We start from the raw sequence: 17,889 nt of genomic DNA on the forward strand, positions 1-17,889 counted from the left end.
CTATTAAGAACGGATGATTTGTAACTTATTCGAGGCCAATAAACAATTTTTTTTCCTCTCGGAACAGCGGTGCTTCTGAGTTCTGACAAATGCTTCCAACGGCTGTACTGCAGAGTTTAAATAAGTTTAAATGCTCCCAATGCGTTTAAATGCGTTAAGTTTAAATGCTCCCAACAGCTGTACTGCAGAGTTCTGATAAATGCTCCCAACATCTGTACTACAGAGTTCTGTTAAATGCTCCCAACATCTGTACTGCAGAGTTCTGATAAATGCTCCCAACATTTGTACTGCAGAGTTCTGATAAATGCTCCCAACAGCTGACTGCAGAGTTCTGATAAATGCTCCCAACATTTGTACTGCAGAGTTCTGATAAATGCTCCCAACAGCTGACTGCAGAGTTCTGATAAATGCTCCCAACAGCTGACTGCAGAGTTCTGATAAATGCTCCCAACATTTGTACTGCAGAGTTCTGATAAATGCTCCCAACAGCTGACTGCAGAGTTCTGATAAATGCTCCCAACAGCTGACTGCAGAGTTCTGATAAATGCTCCCAACAGCTGACTGCAGAGTTCTGATAAATGCTCCCAACATTTGTACTGCAGAGTTCTGATAAATGCTCCCAACAGCTGACTGCAGAGTTCTGATAAATGCTCCCAACAGCTGACTGCAGAGTTCTGATAAATGCTCCCAACATTTGTACTGCAGAGTTCTGATAAATTTTCCCAACTGCTGTGCTACAGAGTTCTGATGTGAGCTCCAAACTGCAGTGCTACAGAGTTCTGATACGAGCTCCAAACTGCAGTGCTACAGAGTTCTGATGCGAGCTCCAAACTGCAGTGCTACAGAGTTCTGATACGAGCTCCAAACTGCAGTGCTACAGCTAACCAGCATTTGCCTTTGACACGCCCGTTGACACACCCCTAACATTATATAACATTCTACATAACTTTAATGTTATGTAAGAGTTGATGTTTTTCTTTTTTGTCCGCTAAGAAAACGTGGTTTTCAAAAGTTTATTTTATTTGTTTTATTTTCGTAGATTATTATTATGTTTCTAAATCAAGGAGATATTTCTCAAAAATGCACTCGTTCGTAAATCTAAATAATTACTGCCCTGCCTTTTTTTATTATTTTAGTTTAAATAAAATACTTTTTATTTTTGTGATGAGCATCTTTCCTAACTGGCTCCAAAATCTCTAAGTTATACTTTTCCACAGCCCCCTCCTGAGTAGAAGATTGTGTACACTTCAGGGGAGACTATATATACACTCGTCAGCAACAGACTGGCATCAGATTTAGGCTGCGTTTTGGCTGGCCGATCAAAATCCGCCTAGCTTCCATTATCCTTACCTTAGTTGTGGTATCGGTAGCCTGGCTAACCGAGGCTCTCACGGTGGAAGAGCACGAGAACCTGTTCAGGTGCTCTGCCTTTACCTTCACTCAAATGCCTGGTATCACGTGTGCCATAACCCAAATAATAGGTTTGCCACACTTCGAAACTTGGCATTTTTAGTGGAGGATTTTCTTCTCTTTGGACAAGACCGGGGGCAACGACGCAGCCATTTCCTGTGCCTGAACTCGTGCCTTCCTTTAGAAGATGTAGTAAATATTATAATCTTTTAAAATGCTCACTGCAAGCTCTTGCTCGAGCTTCTTGCTGGTGATGCCAAAAGTTCTAAGGGACCATCAATGATGGTATGGTGCATGCCGCGAACTTGCGATATAAATTTTGAAGGGATTACGTGTCGTTTTTTGATGACATCAGTTATCTCTGTGATAAGCGAACCTAGGCGCATAGATTGTGTACTGATTTTTCGGTGTATTCATCGAAAATTATAGTTTTTCTCTTAAGGATATTAATTGGTCTAGAATACGTCTGTCTATGCTGATAGCTCATTTATTAGGAATCACTGGATCAAATTTCTTTCACACGTCGATAATTTACAGTCAATTGCCAGTTCTTCGCTCTTGCTCTGTAACAGGTTTCTTAATCGTAGTATTATCTAGAATAAAACAAAATTAGGTATTGAAATAAATTATTCTTAATAATAGAATAATTAATAATAACGTTAATCAATAATAAATATTAATATTATTAAAATATCAATTTCATATTTATACATCTATTAAAATTCATCAATTTTATTAATATAAATTTTTGACGAGTGTTTGTATGCGCTGTGCTTTCTTCGTGCTGATCAAGGACACCAAGGACATGCAGGCTGGTGAGGGCTGAGCGCCTCTGGTGTGCTGCCCGCGGCTCGCAATGACGCTTTTCTTGCACTCATTTCAGCTCTGGGTAACACAGCCCCTGCAAAAATGTCTGCCCAGTAAAAACTTGCATGCCAGTAATTGCTGTGCCACACCAAGGGGGGAAACTCTTAGGAATAAGTCTCAGTTTTAGAAGCACATACACAGATTTTATTAAACCGTTACGAGTACAACAGGACTCTTTGTCCGTCGATGGAAAATAAAAACACAAATTTGAATTCTATTTTTAGCGAAATTGCTAGGGAATTAAGCACCATGTAATAATACCGGCTGCTCTTCATGACATGCAATTTTTTCTTGTTCGCCTGCATCTCATTATTTCTTATTTTTATCATTTATTTATCTTGGCTTGCACTGATTTTTTCTCCAGCGTCTGAACTTACTTGACGTTCAGTCGAAGAGCCAATTTAAATATACTTTCAACAAACTTGTTAATTGTTTATGTTTAGTTTTAAGGTGTTGAAATTTGTCGTCACAATGAGTGTTCTTCATTGAAACTGAAATTTTATACTTAGAACCTACTTTTATATTATCAGGTACCGGAGGATCAGTTTCGTCGAAAAAAATTGACGAGGCTTGGTAGGATTGTACTTACTGTAACTGATAACATGTTCACAAATTTTGGTTCATCAAACATTATGACGTTTTTTCAATCATTTATAAGATGGAAATAACAGTTTCTGTGTAATTTTTGTTTGTAGGGAAATAATGAAGCAAACGTTGCAGAGATTTTACAGTATGTAAGGATGAATACCGCCCGTTCTTTCGAGACGATATGGGAGTGTGATGACTGGACTGATCCACGGACTCGAAAATTGCAAACAAGCATATTGCGCTGAAGAATCCCTACCACTCTGTTCTATGGTTTAAGAATCGCATAAAAATGTAGAGTTTAACTTAATATCTAGAACAAATATTTTCCTGCTAGCGTCGAAACAAGTCCCTCATACGAGCCCACTCCGTCCGAGACAATAGCCCCCACTATAGCCAAGGCGGTGATTCACATTCATAGGCAAGAGTTCTTGCTGATGCTAAGTCCGTATGAAGCTCATACCTCGTACCCAAGCCCTTGTAATAAAGCCTTGGCAAATTACATGTTCTCTACCATGCATCGCGCACTGCTACCTTACCGATGCTCATCTCACATGATTGTCTATGGCTAGCTTATATCTGCTTGCCGGGCTAAAACTTTAAGTCAAAATGAAAGTGCGACCCCATCCTTACAACGCGTCTAGCTCTCCTTCTGCACAGGCACACAATGCTTCTTCTGAACGCTTTCGCTCCGCTTGCCCATTCGTTTGCTCAGGGCCTATTTATGCAAGTCATTGTATTTGAAGGGCTTTAATCAATTAGTGTCCTCCCGTAGATTAGGATCTTTTATCACAATTCCTGTTTTACATTTCAGTATTCATCAAGTTGAGCAAGTTTTTTATGTGTTGTTTAACTTAGAATTTAGAACGAGCTGAGGTATTTTATTTATTTTCTTGTCAAAATTTGTAAAAAAAGGGGCTGATGTAGAATGAGATGGCACAACTTTCTCCGGCATCTGATTTCAGCTAATTTTCAGGTTACTGAAAAACAGGCGCTACTTTTGAATTCTGCATGTATTCTCTTTTAAAATAATGTGACATTCATAAGATGTACGCTCTTAAAGCTATTGTTATTCATTATGTGAAGCCCATTTGATTTCACGTTGAAATTTTACACTACGTTGAAATATTTTTATATTATATACCTGAACTTTAAGATGATAATGTAAATTTAGCGGCTGACGTTAAATTTTATTCTTTGCGTTGATTAGATTTTCATATGAATAAAATATGATTCTTTGCCATTATTGGATCTAGATTACCGCGACAAACTTTACGAAATGATCCTGCACTAGTTCATTTCTCTTTAAAATTTCAGGAAATTGCTACCTATCGTTTAGCTCCATTACTATTAAGAATGCAATCCTCAACTTGCCTTGGAAATTTCGGCAGTGAAAACGTCTATTTTAGCTTTTTGTTCATGTGGATGTTCTGATTCCCATCATTAAACTTGCCACCCTTTCTGTAATGGGAAAACATATCTGTTCATATGAAAATAATTGTGAGGCTTATCAACGGTATTGATTCTGAAAATAATAGACTAAAATTTATTTATCTAGAAAGAAAAATGACATCTTAACAAGATGAACGGTTACATCTTGCGTGTCGCCCGAATTCTTGAAATGTTCTGATCACTTGAAATTATTCTTAAAATTTATGCATTTAGAGCTATTATATTTAGCCCATTTCGTAACGGGATTTTTATTGTTTCCTTACCTGCAGCAGTTGTCAGGCTCGAGTTACGGGTGCCAATAATTTCACTGCTACAAGATGCTTTGCTCGGAATGTGAGCGGACGTGATTTAGTAATCTGCATTGGATGAGATCAAAATGATCCTCTAGCTTTGTCGAGCATTGTTCCTCTGAGCAAAGCTAGTAATCTTATAAAGATTAGGCTGCCGTCACGAATCACACGTAAAGTTTTAAGGAGACCTAGGGGCTCCCACTATAATTTCTTACCTGAATCACCTGTGGTGAAGCCGCAGGCAAACTCCAGATCCATGGCCGCCCCAGGCTGGCACGACCGGTCCGTTTCCGAAGAGGCGCACCGCGTGATCTTCGAGACCCTCATTCTGCTGTAAATAATTGATCTTCGCTTAGGGTTTCGTTGACCAAAGTCTCATAAGGCTTGGCTAGGTGTTTCATTACATCATTAAGGCTTCACGCATACCTTTTTTTTATTTGACCACGTAAACATTTTTAAAAGACATAGTCTGAAAATTTATTATTTTGTCTTCACATATGGTAAAGTATCACACATATGGTGAAGTATTCAAGTTTCACAATCAGCGCTGCCTGAATGTGATACTTGATTCGTTGTCGAAGCAGTCTTTCCATTAAACTTTGTTTCATTCATCATTAACGATCAGAAATTTTTTCCATGGTGTTCACTATTTAGTCTACAAACATATCTCTGATTCATTGCTGAAATGGAGATGAAACAAATTTTAGATAAACCCGAAATTGTTTTTTTTTCTGTAAACTGCTTGCCTTCGTGAGTTTTACTTGTTCTCTCCATTTCACGCCTAAAACGCATTGAAGTCTAGAGCGCAACTCGTCCCTAACACCAGTGATCTGTTAGATAACATTGCCGTGTAACTTCAGAGGCTGGAAGACACCTGTACTCCTCCTATCTCATAACCCACGGCCTCTCATTCAATTTACGCTAAGTAGTAATTTAGTGGGAAGCCAAGATTCACATGCCAAGCCAGAACATTCTCTTGTCGCTGGCTTCTCTTTACCTGAAAATGAGAGCCTGCGTCGATATGGAATAATCGAGGTTTTTTTGCTCGCCTACTGAGCGGTTTGGTTGTGAGGCATCACGACATCGCCTCAAGCTTGGATAGACTACCGTCATCTCGGCCTCGCCACACATTCTTGTTTGGGTAATTTGCTCTCTGATTATCCTGGGTAGCTTCGCAATATGGCCTCGGCTAGTGCTTTACCGCTCTTTACAGCTTCCTAATTTCTCGAGGATAGGTCGTAGCTCTCTCTGCGCGGAGTTGCGTAGTTCGTGCTAACCGCAACTTGTGTGCAAACTTCAAACTTTAAGTGATCCCCTCGCCGTAGAAATTAGCATAACTTGGTTTGCGCGATCTCTTTTTCTTGGCGAGCAAATTGTCCACTTATTTGTAGTTTTCCTCGCTCTAGGAAATAAATTTGGATTGCTGAGAATTTCCTGCCTGCTTCTAGAAGCGCCGTTGCTGATTGATAGCTCAAGCTTCGTAGAATTTCGAATCAAGGCTGCGATCTGTATGTCAGATCTGCATATTATTGTCTTGGATCAGCCTAATATACTTCATCAGTGATCTATTTTACCTCACCTTCGTTTTCTATCGTCCTGCATTTTTACCGAAATTTGAATAATTTCGAACTTAGACCAACCGGACCACCAATATTTCATTCGAGTTTCCGATCAAAATTTTATTTGATTTATGTATTAATTTTAACGAGCCATGGACCAATTTTTTTTGTGTTGAAGTTGACTGGACGTTGGATGACTGTCAACTGGAGCTATAATATCTGAACTATTTACAACTAGTTTAAATAACCACAGTTCATTTGTCTTGATTGGTTCTCTATATGTGAGCATTTGATGTTCTAATAAGTGAATGAATGTTCGTCATTCCTGCGTGCGTCGCTAGGTAGCTTATGAAGATAGTTTATGGTTTACTTACAGTTCATATTCCCTGCAATTCGAATCAATGACAATTTAAGAACGGCAGCCAAATTATTGGTCTTCAGACTGTCCAGATTTCTTAGTTGGAAAAGTTTATTGAAATTTCTTGAATTCTTGGTGAATGTATGTTGTTGTTGAGGTACTGAAATAACTCTTAACGCCAAACAGTGCTTCAAAATGGAATTGTTCATCGTTATTTGCAGTGCACACATCTTTCCTGAGCATTTGGCTACAGTATCGGGCGTGCATACCAGATGGTATTATGTACAGCACCACAAGACGCTGCCATTAGACATGGCAGACACGGTGTTCTGAACTGCCCCGCTGTAATTATAATGTCTCGGTAACCCGGCTAGCCTCGGCTGACCAACGACCGCGGCTGCGGTACGTGAGACTTCAATCCTTTGCACGAATTTTTATTTTGAAAATTTTCGAAGCAAACGGTGGTAAAAAAATATACTTTTGAATTCATTTATGTAATTCATGTCGAAGCAGCATAACTGTCATCATTACAATATTAATATTTTCACGTAAAACAATAATATCTATCTGTGCACTGGAACCGTTCATCGGAGCCTTCAAATTATGCTTATTTATTTGTGATATAAAAATAATCCAATTACAGACAAAAAGTCATGCAATGCGTATAATTGAGAGTAATAATTGTCATGCTCTTATTACGCATCTGTATTCTGAAATTTAAATTTTTACGTCGCGTGTGACAAATATATCTTAGTTTTTCTCAAATAAAATTTCGATTTAATTTTAAACTAATTCAGATTTTTTAAGAGGTTTCAGGACCTTTTGCTTCAATTACTTCCACACTTTAGCGTTTTGTACATGTTTTATTACATAATTACTCGTCAGTAAATTCGTTAGTTTGCAGAATGCACTCCCGACTTATTCGTTCGTCTGCTGTCACTTATATAGTTATATAGTAGTCCGGGCTCTCATTTAATGATTGAAAATAAAATTTCAGTCTGTATTCATTTTCATTTTTGTATTTATTATTATTTTTTTTATAACATCAAGTTGTGCCACAGCGCATGTTTTATGTGTCACTTTAAAATATTTTAATACAGCTTGCAACGAATAAGTTGATTGCACGATGCCTGCAAGTTCTGAATTCAGTGAAAGGTGCTATAATAAGACGCTATATTACCTCTATTTATGACTGAATGAAGTGTTCCATTTATTTATTTATTTATATTGCAGATAACCATCTACTAATTAAGTGATTGAAAAACATTAACAGTGATAATTTGTATCTACAAGAAAGTGGCGGTATCTTATATTATTTTGAAATAAGTAGTCGATTCCGAATCTTCCTCAGTCTGACGCCTGATGAAGTGTTGGTGTATCAATTTGAAACGCTCTTTGTAAAATTATTTCAGGATTATTAGTTCTGGAATTTCAATTAACATGTGATTAAATTTATGCCCATTCCTAGGTAGCTCACAGATACGGTAAGAGAAATTTTCTATTCCTCAGACCTTTTGTGATAAGTGATTTGCTTCGAGAAAGTTGAGCGCCGATTCGGCATTGGTAATGCTGGTGGCATTCTGTTTTGGTGATGTGCATGTGTGCCGCAGTTTTATTCATGTCATGAGGGTTAGTATTGCAGTAAAAGAACGTGCAAGCGTGTTACTCAGGCGTTCATCCAGAGGACTTCTTGAGTGTAAACTTTTAGGTGAGAAGATCTAAATTACCATCTGCAGCACCTAATAAATAGCGAGCACAAGTCTAGGCAGAAGCAGACTCGCCCATACGTGCCAGAGAATGTGCCTTAACGGTGCCGCTAAGCTGATGTTACTCGAGATAAACTGCTTTCCGGAATGTATGACTGCGTCTCATTCATGATCCTCATTGACATAACTGAATTAGAAAACTAAGTGCCAATTGTGAGAGTTACTGTCCGTTTTTGTGTCGAGCAACAACGGAGAAGATAGGCACATTTGAAAAGCAGTTGGTCACGAACCTTGTCTATTCAAAAAAGTATCAGGCTTTGGCAACGCTCTGGCCTCTAATGCAAAAACAAAAGTAGTGAAACAGCGCAGCTGTTGCAAACAAATATGCATACTGCAGTTGCTTACGATGTTCCCCAGAACAAGTACGGGGCACAGACCAACCCTTACTTGGGAGCAGGAGGCGAATCTGCATACTCAGCCACTCCCACCATCGGGGCTCCCGCTAAGGTAGCTTGCCCTCCTTCTGGGTCCAATTTGCAAACCCTGCGCAAATTTCCAAATGTTCAGAGCTTACAAAATTTAAATTTGTCCAATATCAATAACGATTCTCCCCGTGCATCTTACTCTTCTTCGTCGTCATCTACTACTTCTTCGTCGTCAACGTTGATAATTCCAGAAATATTTAAACAGGATGCTGCAAATCCACCCCCTCCTCTTCCTCAATCTCCTCCGCCAAAACAGAGCGACACCGGAGCTCTGCAGCCTCTCGCCTATACTCAGAAGCCTTACGGAGGCTATCCACCACACCCACATACTTACCAACAGCTGCCTCCGTCTGCTCTTTCAGCACCACCGAAGTACAGCAATGGTAATTTTTACTATCATGCCTCTTTAAACTCAAGCGCAGATTCGTCATGCTCTTCACCATCTCAGAAAACGTTTCCTTCAGATAATCAAAACTTTTTTCCGCACAAAGAAATGTGCAGCAGAAATATTTCTCCTTGTAATTTCCAGAGATTTCCGCCTCCTTACTCTCATGCGGCATCCCAGTCTTTTACGAGCGCGAGCCAGTCAAGTATTAATTCTTCCCAAACAAATCCAGCTAACGTCTTGAATTTAGTAGCCTCTCCTCCGTGCTACGGCAACATGAATCGCAATTATTCTTTGAGCTCCTCGACGAATAATGCAGATTCAGTGCATCATCGATCAACTTACACTCCACCCGGACCATGCAACTATCCCGGCGCACCCGATGAGAGACGTCTGTCTGATCCTAACTCGAAGAGATCGTTCGAACCTTCTCCAGCTCACCAGCCAATGAACGCCAACACCCGTCCTCTAAATATCGCTGTGAGAACCACGTCAGAACGGTAAGTTCTTTCTTCTCACTAGCCACATTCTCTAGCCACAGGCTCGTTCGCCCACCCTCGAAAATTTGAGTTCATTTAATGCTTATCTGAGTATACTATTATGCCCTTACGTAAAGTAAAATATGCGAACAAGGCCACATATTCATTATTCTTTCTAGTCATTAATTAGACTACATTACTAGCCCGAGCGAAGTCCATCAGACTGAGCTGTATACCTGTCGTCCATCTCCGCGTTTGTCGTGTACGCAACATCATCGAACACATTATAACCATATGCTGTCTTTCTCCTGCGTCTAATCGTGATAAATTGCGTCATTTTTCACATGTTTTGGCCGAGACTCGCTGCATTAGATTGATGGTCGACACTATAAGTACGTTGAAGCTGTTCCTTGGGAAAGTTTTAGCGTAGATCGCACTCTCTTCCAGGTGATCTTTACATATTGCTGTGAGTGACGGCTTTGGTGTTTCTTATGACCTTATACTTTCAGCTAACATAAATTAACCAACGGACGCTCGTGCTGGCCTGCTTTTTTAGGTATGTTTTACAGTTTCAATTTGGCTTCTGATTTATAGAGCAGTAAGTGCTCACAAATGATACTTTTTTCTATGAATATTCAAGAAGAGACAGAAGCAGGCATTCATACTTTTAACTGCTGTCTAATGGCTGTCTGTGGCTGCACTTCGTTTTATTACATTACTGGATCATACTTAGCGTGTTACACAATAATGATGTTTTTACAATCATGTGTTTGTGTTATTTAGTCCTTATTCTCTTGTCATTTAATTGGTTTGGGACACATCAAAACTTCCTGTAAGGACCACTTTTACAACCTAAATGCCTGTCTCATTTTGCTTCGTCTACTCTTGTGTTTCGCGCTCAAATTTCCTGCCGTGATGAAACGATGAACGTATCTTACAATAGTACATGCTCTCAGTCGACGCCACTTATTGTTATCTATAAGATAAAATTCCTTTCAATTAATTTCATGATAATGACTTGTGAATTTCGTAAATTAATTTCAGTTTAATCTCAGTACGTTTATTAAGATTTTCCGACGAGTTTATTTGCCGGCTCTAAATTAACCATTAAGGATGTGTGTTCCGGCTGCTCAAAACATTTGCTGATACTTGCATCCTGCTTTAGAAGATGTCTCGTGTAGTTGATATGCTATTACTTGCAATACTTGTGTGATAGTGTGGTCCGTAGACGATTATACTTAACACGTTAGCTGGATGATGGCTCCTTATTAGCTCTTGACTCTTATTTCCGTTTCTCGCGTGCATCGAGGAGCTTTTGTTGATTTCAAGACGAGGGAAAATTTATCTTCTCAAATTTCCTTTAAAATTAGCTTGCCTCGTAATATTTTGCTTTCGGAAACGAGTAGCTGAAGTTATTTCTGAGAAATTTCAAGTGTGTAATGAAGTCGAGCAACTAAAATTAGAGAATGTTCACGCTTGAGAATCCGCTCTAAAATTAGGGAGGAAAATTTTTCATGCTCATTCACTCATTCAATTCGTGAAATAAAATGTCGACACCCAAGCAAATATCCATTATACAAACAAGACTGACGTATACTCTGACGTAACAAACAAGGTAAACAAAATGTTGGTCTATTGAGACCAGCGATTTAAAATGAAAGGAACCATATTGCTTAGATGCTTTATCTCTCTCCCCTTGAATCTAAGCAAAGAAATAACTTTTCTCTTGAGCAAGAAGTTGGGCGCTGACCTCGCCCACCTTTCCTCTTGTCTAAAAGTTTATTGTTCATCTCGATTGGGGGCAATTACCTAACATCCCAATCAGCAATATGCAAGAAATAATGATCTGCATACCTAAACTGAATTACGTGAAACAAAAAGTACCAGCTGTATGCTTGTGAACGGCAGCTCGTCGCAATGTCATTTCTATTCATGAAAGAATTTTCTTAGGAAAGTGTTATAGTGTGTTTATAATGTAACACATAAATATTATTCATTATTTTAATTCGTTATTTGCACTTCGTTACACGTCTATTGTATTGTGTATGTGCAGTTTTATAAAAAAATCGTTTACTCCTCAGCAGTCAATAATTTCTCAGCAGCAGTTTATGAATATGCGCATATTTCCTTCCGATTTGTGCTTGCTAAATTCTCTGCACAGTTCGATCTCCAAGCACTGTAAAGAGTGCAAAACATTTATAACAAAAAAATATTCTCGGTGTTGGGACTAATGCAGCTTACCTGCTCTATCTATATACATATGTATGTGTTATTTCGAGAGGTTGATGGACGCATAGACTACCTGAGGGTACCGTGCCCAATGCTGATATTTACTGTGATCTTCATGGATGAGGCCGCAGAGAATTCTTTGTCCACAGAAAATCTGGTCGCAATATTGCTGCGGAGGCGACCAGCCAGCAGCAGAAGCAGCTCGACAGTTGATTATTACCTGCAGACTGTATAATGCATGCCACACTATATTTAACGCGACCGGACTGAAGCCCTTGGCTCTGCTCTCTTCAGTCGTTTTCTAGATTTCTCTCTCGAGTTAATTTAAATAGAATTGGGGGTTGTGAGGCCAGTCCGTTGCCTAGCAATTGCTAGCTACTCGTCAGGCTCAAGTTGGGAACTAAAAACGCTCAAAAATAGACGATCAGCAGTCGTCGTTTTGCCATAAGCTGCTAATATTTCAGGCGAAGCCTCTGAGGTCAAGGAGCTTTAACTGTACTAAAATTAGTTGAGCCTTCTACAATGAACTCTGAAGAAGCTCATTACCAACATTTGCGGTATTTTGTGGCTTACTAAAGTCTAGATTGCTGCTGGAGAATCTTCAATCCGCCTTGCATAAAGTTCAACTGGTCAATTTTACTGGTTTCACCACCAGCAAGACACTAATTCAGAGCTTAAGTTGCAAGAATGTAATTTACTTTGCTTGCTCCTCGCTAAGATATGTGATGCTGATGCAGTTTTGTAACAAATTTGCACGCACGCTACCGGCGCCTTGCTCCATTCCGTGGCCATTGTCATGCATGCGATGTCTGCTACGGCATCCAGAACACTGCATTCTTTCTGACTTCGAGACAATGCCTTGTTATCGTCATCCTAACCTTTCGATGTTGGTTGCATATCTGCTACACGAGCAAGATCATTTTTCAGTCGAATAGAATTCAATTAAATGTATGAATAATGATGAATATCTAATTTTCCATCCAACATCATATTTGATTTAAAAGATGAGCTGCAAGAAAACCGTTGTTGAAGCAGTTCAAATGTTGTATTGGATAGTAATTAAAGTAAAGTGTCTTGGTTGATTTCAACACACTGCGGTGGTGCGCTGATTCCAACCCTTGAATTCCTATTTATTCGAAGGATAAGTTTCTTAACTCATGTCGCCGTTGCGCATGCGGTCGTGCTGCGAAGGGATAACTTATTGCGGTAGGGCCTCTGAGTACAGATTTGCCAGCACCAAAGTTGTCATGGCAAGATCTCCGTGCATGGAGATTGCGAGGCTGTCGGACTGTAAACGACTCGATTTAGAGAGGTTGCTGCTGAGTGGCAGGAAGTTGGCCATTACACTAAAGAGCAGAGACGCAATGGCACCGTCCCAGGAGCTATAGTCTCTCCACGCCGCATCTTCGAAGGAGAAATAAAAGTCATGCTAAGCGAATATTTTAAACGCGTCTGGCAGGCGGCCCGTCCGCTTGCTCGCACGATCCATTTCTTGCAGCCTCCACACTTGTTGTAGTGCTCGTGTCTACGAGCCTTAGAGAGAGATTAATCTTTTTATATCCAAGCATCACTCGTAATTGTGCTCTTTACTGTTCTTACTGTAAGCATTCAACCCAATATATGCATCCGAACTGTATGCGTCATTCAGTTGAATACATACCGAGTGATATTTTAATGTTAATCGTTGATGCAAAATTAACCTGCATTTTTGACTTGCATCCTGAATGCAATGGAAGAAATCCGTTGTTATATACAGTTATTGTGTCGTTCGTAGTGATAAACAAAGCGATGTACGGGCGCTACCTGATGACGGTATCGATATGTTGCTGCCCGGCAGCCGACCAACATATTTAGCTCCCAGAGATTGAGTCTGCGCCTTTCACCGAACGATGGCAAATGCCGCTGCTCCGGCAATGACAGTCACCTTTTAAATTCTCTTTGATGAATAATAATGACCAGATATGCAACTGTAATTGACAAACGCTTTCTTGCAACTTATCAAGTATATTCGAGTATCCTCGCTTCCATTTTTTACTGAAACTACAGGCACGATTCGGAATTTTGTAAGAAAACAAATTTTAAAATACTACTACTTAGCAAATAAATTTACGTGAGTAAATAGTTATCCTATTTCCAGGAATTTTGCCAAAAAATCAGGCTTTATCACTCATTGCACAGGGTTGATCACGTGAAGCTGCCATGCTTACAACAAATTATTTACCATAACTTCCCAAGGCTCATTTAACATATCGTAACTAATTTATATCAGTAATAATTGGTCATGTTGAGACAGTAAGGCACGAACTGAGAAAAAACGCCCATTTGCGATGCTTTCTAATTAATTGCTGATAGGTTAAAGCATTTCTTTATGCTCGTGGCAAGCTCCGTAGAAAGGATGAATTAATTCACACTATACACTGCAGCCAAACATTCGAGGACTCTGTTCTCTAGATGTTCTTCTTGGTCATGCGAGTGAATTTACTTCGCAAGTCTTGCATTATCGTAGCTCCGAACCGGCATGGAGCTTCTGAGTTATTCGTTGTGTTTTTTCTCTGAGGCCCGCGGTTAGCAATTATGCTAGGTGACCCTCAGGCTACGACTTGGCTTTATGCAAGATGCTTAGTAGCTTGAACTTCTACACTCGTAGAGAATCCCGACACTGGTTGAAGAAAAACCTTGCCGTGCTCGACGTTACCTTGATTTGTTACAATACACATTTATTCAAGAAAGCGTTTCGCTCTTCTTTTACTTTCACTCGTTTGATTGATAAGATTATATACGGCCTACATGAATAGAATCAAATAAATAGATGAACTGGAAATGAAAATAATTGTTAGAGTTCCATATTCATAGATTGAAAGCTCTTTTGATTATAGCGGTTCATGGATCTAGTATAAATTATCTATTATAAAAAAGTAATATCAGCAGTAGGTAATAATTTTGCTTGCAACCCACCCTAAGAGTTACAATACACCGAGGATCAAGCTGACTTACGCGAGATACACGTAGAAGCGTTCAAATGAAGCGGCTTCGAAATGAGAAGCTCAGCAAATGTTGTGGCTTCCTGTAAAATCTTGCCGGAATTTTGTCGCTAGGTTGGATGGTGTAAGCGAGGGCGTGCATAGCAGGATGTCGCGTCCCTCCAGCGCATGTAACATCTGTAATAATTTGTTGGAAGCCAACTTAAATGGCCGACCTGCGACCTCTCCAGCACGAATTATGAGCAGATGGGGGGAAACATTTATTGAACTTCAAATCGAGACTTTATTGATGTCGTACTTAGGTATTATAAATGTTCTTCCTGCTTGTGTAGTGATTGTAGCTAGTGGTGCTTGTGTAGTGATTGTTATGAGTGGTGCTTGTGTAGTGATTGTTATGAGTGGTGCTTGTGTAGTGATTGTTATGAGTGGTGCTTGTGTAGTGATTGTATGACCTTATGACCTTATGATGAGTTTAGGACGTCGTAGTCCAAGGTCACGCTGATGCGCCGCCTTCGTCGTCCTCCGTCTCCGAGTCGTCGTCGGATGTAACGTTGGACGTGTTCCGTCTATTTGCCCTCATTTGGGCCAGCTGATGCAAGATGCTGTTGCTTGTCACTTGCTGAGGGTAGTTTCCCATTACTGGACAGTCCGGGATCTGTCTCTTATACACATCTAGNGGTGTTTGTGCTGTGATTGTAGTGAGTGGTGTTTGTGCTGTGATTGTAGTGATTGGTGTTTGTGCAGTGATTGTAGTGATTGGTGCTTGTGCAGTGATTGTAGTGAGTGTTGCATGTGTAGTGAATATAGTGAATGGTGCTTGTGTAGTGATTGTAGTGATTGGTGCTTGTGCTGTGATTGTAGTGATTGGTGTTTGTGCTGTGATTGTAGTGAGTGGTGTTTGTGCTGTGATTGTAGTGATTGGTGTTTGTGCAGTGATTGTAGTGATTGGTGCTTGTGCAGTGATTGTAGTGAGTGTTGCATGTGTAGTGAATATAGTGAATGGTGCTTGTGTAGTGATTGTAGTGATTGGTGCTTGTGCTGTGATTGTAGTGATTGGTGTTTGTGCTGTGATTGTAGTGAGTGGTGTTTGTGCTGTGATTGTAGTGATTGGTGTTTGTGCAGTGATTGTAGTGATTGGTGCTTGTGCAGTGATTGTAGTGAGTGTTGCATGTGTAGTGAATATAGTGAATGGTGCTTGTGTAGTGATTGTAGTGATTGGTGCTTGTGCTGTGATTGTAGTGATTGGTGTTTGTGCTGTGATTGTAGTGAGTGGTGTTTGTGCTGTGATTGTAGTGATTGGTGTTTGTGCAGTGATTGTAGTGATTGGTGCTTGTGCAGTGATTGTAGTGAGTGTTGCATGTGTAGTGAATATAGTGAATGGTGCTTGTGTAGTGATTGTAGTGATTGGTGCTTGTGCTGTGATTGTAGTGATTGGTGTTTGTGCTGTGATTGTAGTGAGTGGTGTTTGTGCTGTGATTGTAGTGATTGGTGTTTGTGCAGTGATTGTAGTGATTGGTGCTTGTGCAGTGATTGTAGTGAGTGTTGCATGTGTAGTGAATATAGTGAATGGTGCTTGTGTAGTGATTGTAGTGATTGGTGCTTGTGCTGTGATTGTAGTGATTGGTGTTTGTGCTGTGATTGTAGTGAGTGGTGTTTGTGCTGTGATTGTAGTGATTGGTGTTTGTGCAGTGATTGTAGTGATTGGTGCTTGTGCAGTGATTGTAGTGAGTGTTGCATGTGTAGTGAATATAGTGAATGGTGCTTGTGTAGTGATTGTAGTGATTGGTGCTTGTGCTGTGATTGTAGTGATTGGTGTTTGTGCTGTGATTGTAGTGAGTGGTGTTTGTGCTGTGATTGTAGTGAGTGGTGCTTGAATGCTGGTGTAGTGAATATAGTGAATGGAGCTTGTGTAGTGATTGTAGTGAGTGGTGATTGTTTAGTGATTGCGATGAGTGTTGCTTAAATACAGGTGCATTTAGAGCTGTCTTTCCAAAAAGCTGGTATATCACATTCTGACAGGCATCGTTAAGACATTTATAATCTCCGGAAATCATTCGTAACGCTCAAATTTGCCCATTTGAATCATTGGTAAAAATAACCTTGCGTTATAAATGGTCTTTAAATATTGTTGAAGTCTCTGAAATAATTCCTGGTCTAATGTGATATTTTTGTCATTTGCAGACCGGGTGATCAGAGGCTACCGGCGGAAACCAGCAACATGAACAACAATAATAAGAAAGCGTCGCCACAAGTTGCACCTCAAAACAAGCACCAATCCATCCAACAGAACCAGACGCAGCAAGTTCTTAAGAAGAAACAAAGTCAAGAATATCTTGAGAATGACGACAAGAAGTTGGATCCACAAAATCTACCTCCAGCAGTTCCTCCTCATCAAACTAGTACAACGAAGAACTTGAATTGTGCAAACAATAATAATAACTTGCACAACAATATCCTTACTACGAGTAGCAACCAGATTTCTCCAAATAACAACAATAGTAGCAGCAACGTTCCACTAACGGCAATCAAGAACAGCAACGTCAAGTGCAGCTCAAACAACCTGAAACAAGCAAGGGATGTGGTACAACCAGCCTCGCTCAACTCTCCAGCTAAACAACAGAATAAGCCACAAATGCAATCTATTGTGGCTTCATCACAACAGCTGCATAGTCAGAAATCGCAGCAACAACAGATGCAACCTCTGCATTCTTCACCACAACATCTGCAACAGCAGATTTTGAAGACTCATCGGCAAGGATTCACTCAGGATTCATCATCGGCATCTGTGAGCAAATCCCCACCACTCCATGACACTAACCAGGTAATAATACAAAAAAAAAATTCTACGCAAAAGCTCTGTATACCTTTCGTTCTTCACTATTTTATTGCTACCATAGTACATCGGATTCAATCATGTTCCCACATGTCCAAGCCTTTTATTGTTATGGTTGCAGGTCCGTTTTATTCAGCTCCCAGCCCGTTTTTGTATTCTTACGCTAGACATTTGTAACTGTGTAAGCTCCATCACCTTCACATCACAGTTACCTAAGAAGAAAGTGATGAATTTGAATGTGCAATAATTTCTACAGTTTAGTCAACGTTA

At 39.9% G+C, this 17,889-nt stretch overlaps 1 protein-coding gene across 4 annotated transcripts in view; it reads left to right on the plus strand.

Annotated features, from left to right (window-relative positions):
• LOC108676527 (ankyrin repeat and BTB/POZ domain-containing protein 2) overlaps nucleotides 1-17,889 on the plus strand; it is a 64,737-nt gene that overhangs the window by 32,162 nt on the left and 14,686 nt on the right. For 2 of the 4 annotated variants that reach the window (XM_018164612.2, XM_018164613.2), the window contains exons 1-2: nucleotides 7,755-9,597; nucleotides 16,968-17,607. In XM_018164612.2, coding sequence (XP_018020101.1) covers nucleotides 8,612-9,597; nucleotides 16,968-17,607 — 1,626 coding nt within the window. In that variant the 5' untranslated portion in view covers nucleotides 7,755-8,611. Of the gene's footprint in view, nucleotides 1-7,754; nucleotides 9,598-16,967; nucleotides 17,608-17,889 lie in introns of those variants that run through there. The other 2 variants (XM_018164614.2, XM_018164615.2) reach the window with 1 other exon arrangement.

Source organism: Hyalella azteca, unplaced genomic scaffold (assembly GCF_000764305.2).
Source record: "Hyalella azteca isolate HAZT.00-mixed unplaced genomic scaffold, Hazt_2.0.2 contig104, whole genome shotgun sequence".
Taxonomy (NCBI): Eukaryota; Metazoa; Arthropoda; class Malacostraca; order Amphipoda; family Hyalellidae; genus Hyalella; species Hyalella azteca.